The 3,179-nt window shown below is 33.8% G+C and overlaps 1 protein-coding gene across 1 annotated transcript; it reads right to left on the bottom strand.

Annotated features, from left to right (window-relative positions):
* Positions 1–2,075: 2,075 nt before the first annotated feature.
* On the bottom strand, positions 2,076–2,684 carry LOC136223354 (metallothionein-like protein type 2). The gene is made up of 2 exons (XM_066011306.1): positions 2,528–2,684; positions 2,076–2,419 (listed from the first exon to the last, which is right to left on the bottom strand). The coding sequence occupies exons 1-2, from the start codon at positions 2,590–2,592 to the stop codon at positions 2,239–2,241; spliced, it is 246 nt and encodes an 81-aa protein (XP_065867378.1). The 5' UTR covers positions 2,593–2,684; the 3' UTR covers positions 2,076–2,238.
* Positions 2,685–3,179: the final 495 nt, after the last annotated feature.

The raw sequence follows: 3,179 nt of genomic DNA, 5'->3' as shown, positions 1-3,179 counted from the left end.
CGGAAGGACTAAACAGTTCACTGAAAAAAAGATTAGAGACTTTATCATCTGTTTTTAAAAATATAAGGACTAAACAGTATTTTATTAAAATATAGAGACTAAAAAATTAATTACCGTAAAAAAAATCACTTATGATATGCATAATTCATAAAAAAAACTCTTATTATAAATGATAAAAAAAATCTCTTAATAAAGAAGAATTATAATGATTGCTCTATTAGAAATTATTAACAATGATAAAAAAAAAACCACCTTTCTTTTGTAGGAAAAAGCTTAGGTAAGGGTAGGTCTACCCACTCCCAAGGTCAGGACAAACCACAGACCTCGATGAGGGTTTACAGTGGAATTTACAGATCACCTACCAATGAGGACTAAATTTTGACGGAAAAAAAACCCACCTTTAATTAAATAAGAATTGCGATATTTCTCTTACTAAAATATTTAAAATAACTAAAATTTCTGACGTTATATAAGAACGTTTTTATCACCAAAAATGTATAATAATAAACAATGATCTAGTTAAATCATTGTTTTCACCATTAAAGCATCTCAACGTAAATTAATCATAAAAAGTTACTATGAGCCTTCTAATCTTTCATTTTTTTTATGTATTAAACATTTGATCTTTTATTTAGACATATTAAGTCACTCATCATTTATTTTCTGTCACATTACGTAAAGTTCATAAACTGAATTAACAAACAGAACGTTAAGCTTGAATTAACGAACATAATATTAAATTTGAACTCGTCTATTTTTTTGATGAGCGGAGCTTGAAGTTTGGCTCAGCTCAATTACAACACAACACATTCAAAATCATAAAAGGTTTAACACATCGTTCGTCCATTGAACTTGCTTAAATGTCTCAATAACACCCTTAACTTGCTTAAAATGTAATAAATTAAGAGTGTTGTTAAACATAGCCTCAATTTTCCACCTCTACCCACCCAAAAGGACAAAAATGCCCTTTCAGGTGTTGGGGTGGGAAAACATATTTTTTTTTTCAGGTTAAGGTGCAAAAATACCCCTAACGTTTTGAGCCATAAGCAATTTTATCCCTAACGTCTAAAATGGTGCAATTTTACCCATGACATTGGAAACCAAGAGTAATTTTACCCCTAATGTTGATAAATTGGATCAATTTCAGACACTATTATAAAACAGACACTATTATAAAACACATATATTTTTGTTTCTTATTATGCACCAATTGCATAATAATTCGTTCTAAAAAAAAGATTTCATGTTTTTTATAATTTAATAATAGAATTTGAAATTAATATTTATAAATTCGGTTAATTTTTTGATTTTTTGTTGTCTAGTTCGTACAAAAAGACAGTATATTTTTTTATTTTTTTCACATCTCAACGTATGTTTGTGATTTATTACTGATAAAATGACACATATATGAAGTGTAGATGACAAAATTCATGACCGAAAAGACAGTTTGATGAATTATTTCTCAAATTGACCCAATTTATTAACGTTATGGGTAAAATTGCTCTTGGTTTCCAACGTTAGGGGTAAAATTGAACCATTTTAAACGTTACGGGTAAAATTACTCTTAGCCCAAAACGTTACGGGGGTATTTTTACACTCGACACGCGGGCGCGACGGAATCACGCCTTGGTGAGGCATATCCCATCAAATACCCCTGTTAATGCAGGAATTCCACCTATATCCAATCCCTTTTTACACCCGTCCCATTCTCCGGCAAGATCTAGTATCAATCGATCCCAATTCTCGATCATTTGGCGCCGGAGAGTTCTCGATCATCTTCTCAACATTTACCGAATTCTCAAGGTCTGGAAAGCGCCTGATTCCGTATGTCTCCGTGGTTTCTTCACTCTTGCTTATTCCAATTCTTATGTTAATTTTGCAATTTTCGATCCAAATACTGCTCGAGATGTCGTTCGCGGCCATGCCGGTAAATCCACAGAGCGATTGATTCATATTATATACATGCATAAAACGTCAGTCATATCCATGCCGCATTCAAAATTAGAAAATCATAAGTAAAAGCAGCCATGGATTCATCAACAAAATCCTAAAAATTAAAGCAAAGATCAGCGAAATCGCAAAACCATAACCACTTTATTTAAAGCTTCGAGACGCAAAGACAATAATACACTCTGTCTCTCTTACTACTACTTCTAATTCCTTTTCTGCTTTCCATGAGAAAATAGATCAGACCTCGGAGATCTGATCTGGTCGGATCGGATCGGATCAATCTCTTCCTCATTTACAATTGCATGGATCGCAGGTGCATTTGTCTCCGCACTTGCAACCTCCGTTCTCGGCGGCAGCCACTCCGATCTCTCCTCCTTCGAACTGTTGTTCCTTCACCGGTCCAACGCCGAGAACAAGTGTCTCTGAAGTAGTTTTCTCGGAGAAACTCATATCAGGATACATCTTGCATCTGCGAAACCAATTTTGACAAATATTAAGATCGGGCAACCGATTTGTACAAAATTACGGCGAGAATTAAAGGAAACAAAATTAAATTGTGAAGAGATCGTTATGTTACCCTCCGCAGCTGCTGCCGCACTTCCAGCCGGAGCCGCATCCACAATTTCCGCCACAGCAAGACATTTTCAGAAAGGGAAATTTGAATGATTTTGATATCTGTTTGGGAATGAGAATGAAGTGTATGATATGATGAATGCTAATTTATAGGCTGTTGAGGAGAGAGAAAATGTTGAACATCACCGTACACTTGTCATGAAAATTGCACGTACAGGTCTCAATGATGCTTCATGTAAAATTTGGGGTAAATTACACCCATGGCCACTGAACTTTACCCATTTTAACATTATGGTCATTGACTTTCAATATTTAATAGTATAGCCACTGAGTTTTACACTTTTTAATATCGGTGACCATTCAATTTGAACTAACTCCTCATAATGACTGTTGACGACCTCAAAATGAAAATATACAAGAATTAAAATTATTCAGAACGACATTATAAAATCACGTTTTTTATTTTCCAAAATCACTTTTTTTGAGATTTTCTCTCTCTAAAATTTTACTCTCTCTCTCCTAACCAAATACCACCTAAATGAACTCAAAGCGAAAATTTTCAAGAAATAAAGTTGTTTATTTTGAGGCCGTCAACGATCGTTTTGAGGTGTTGAGTGGCCACCAATATTAAAAAGTGTAAAATTTAATAATCATAC

This window comes from Euphorbia lathyris, chromosome 3, assembly GCF_963576675.1.
Source record: "Euphorbia lathyris chromosome 3, ddEupLath1.1, whole genome shotgun sequence".
NCBI lineage: Eukaryota > Viridiplantae > Streptophyta > Magnoliopsida > Malpighiales > Euphorbiaceae > Euphorbia > Euphorbia lathyris.
This window is presented reverse-complemented; position numbering and strand designations above follow the sequence as displayed.

Excerpts from the sequence above, each read along its gene's own strand:
- LOC136223354 (XM_066011306.1), bottom strand. The coding sequence starts at position 2,592 with ATGTCTTGCTGTGGCGGAAATTGTGGATGCGGCTCCGGCTGGAAGTGC. Across the intron at positions 2,420-2,527 it reads TGCGGCAGCAGCTGCGGAGG|ATGCAAGATGTATCCTGATA; the intron begins GTAACATAACGA and ends TTGGTTTCGCAG.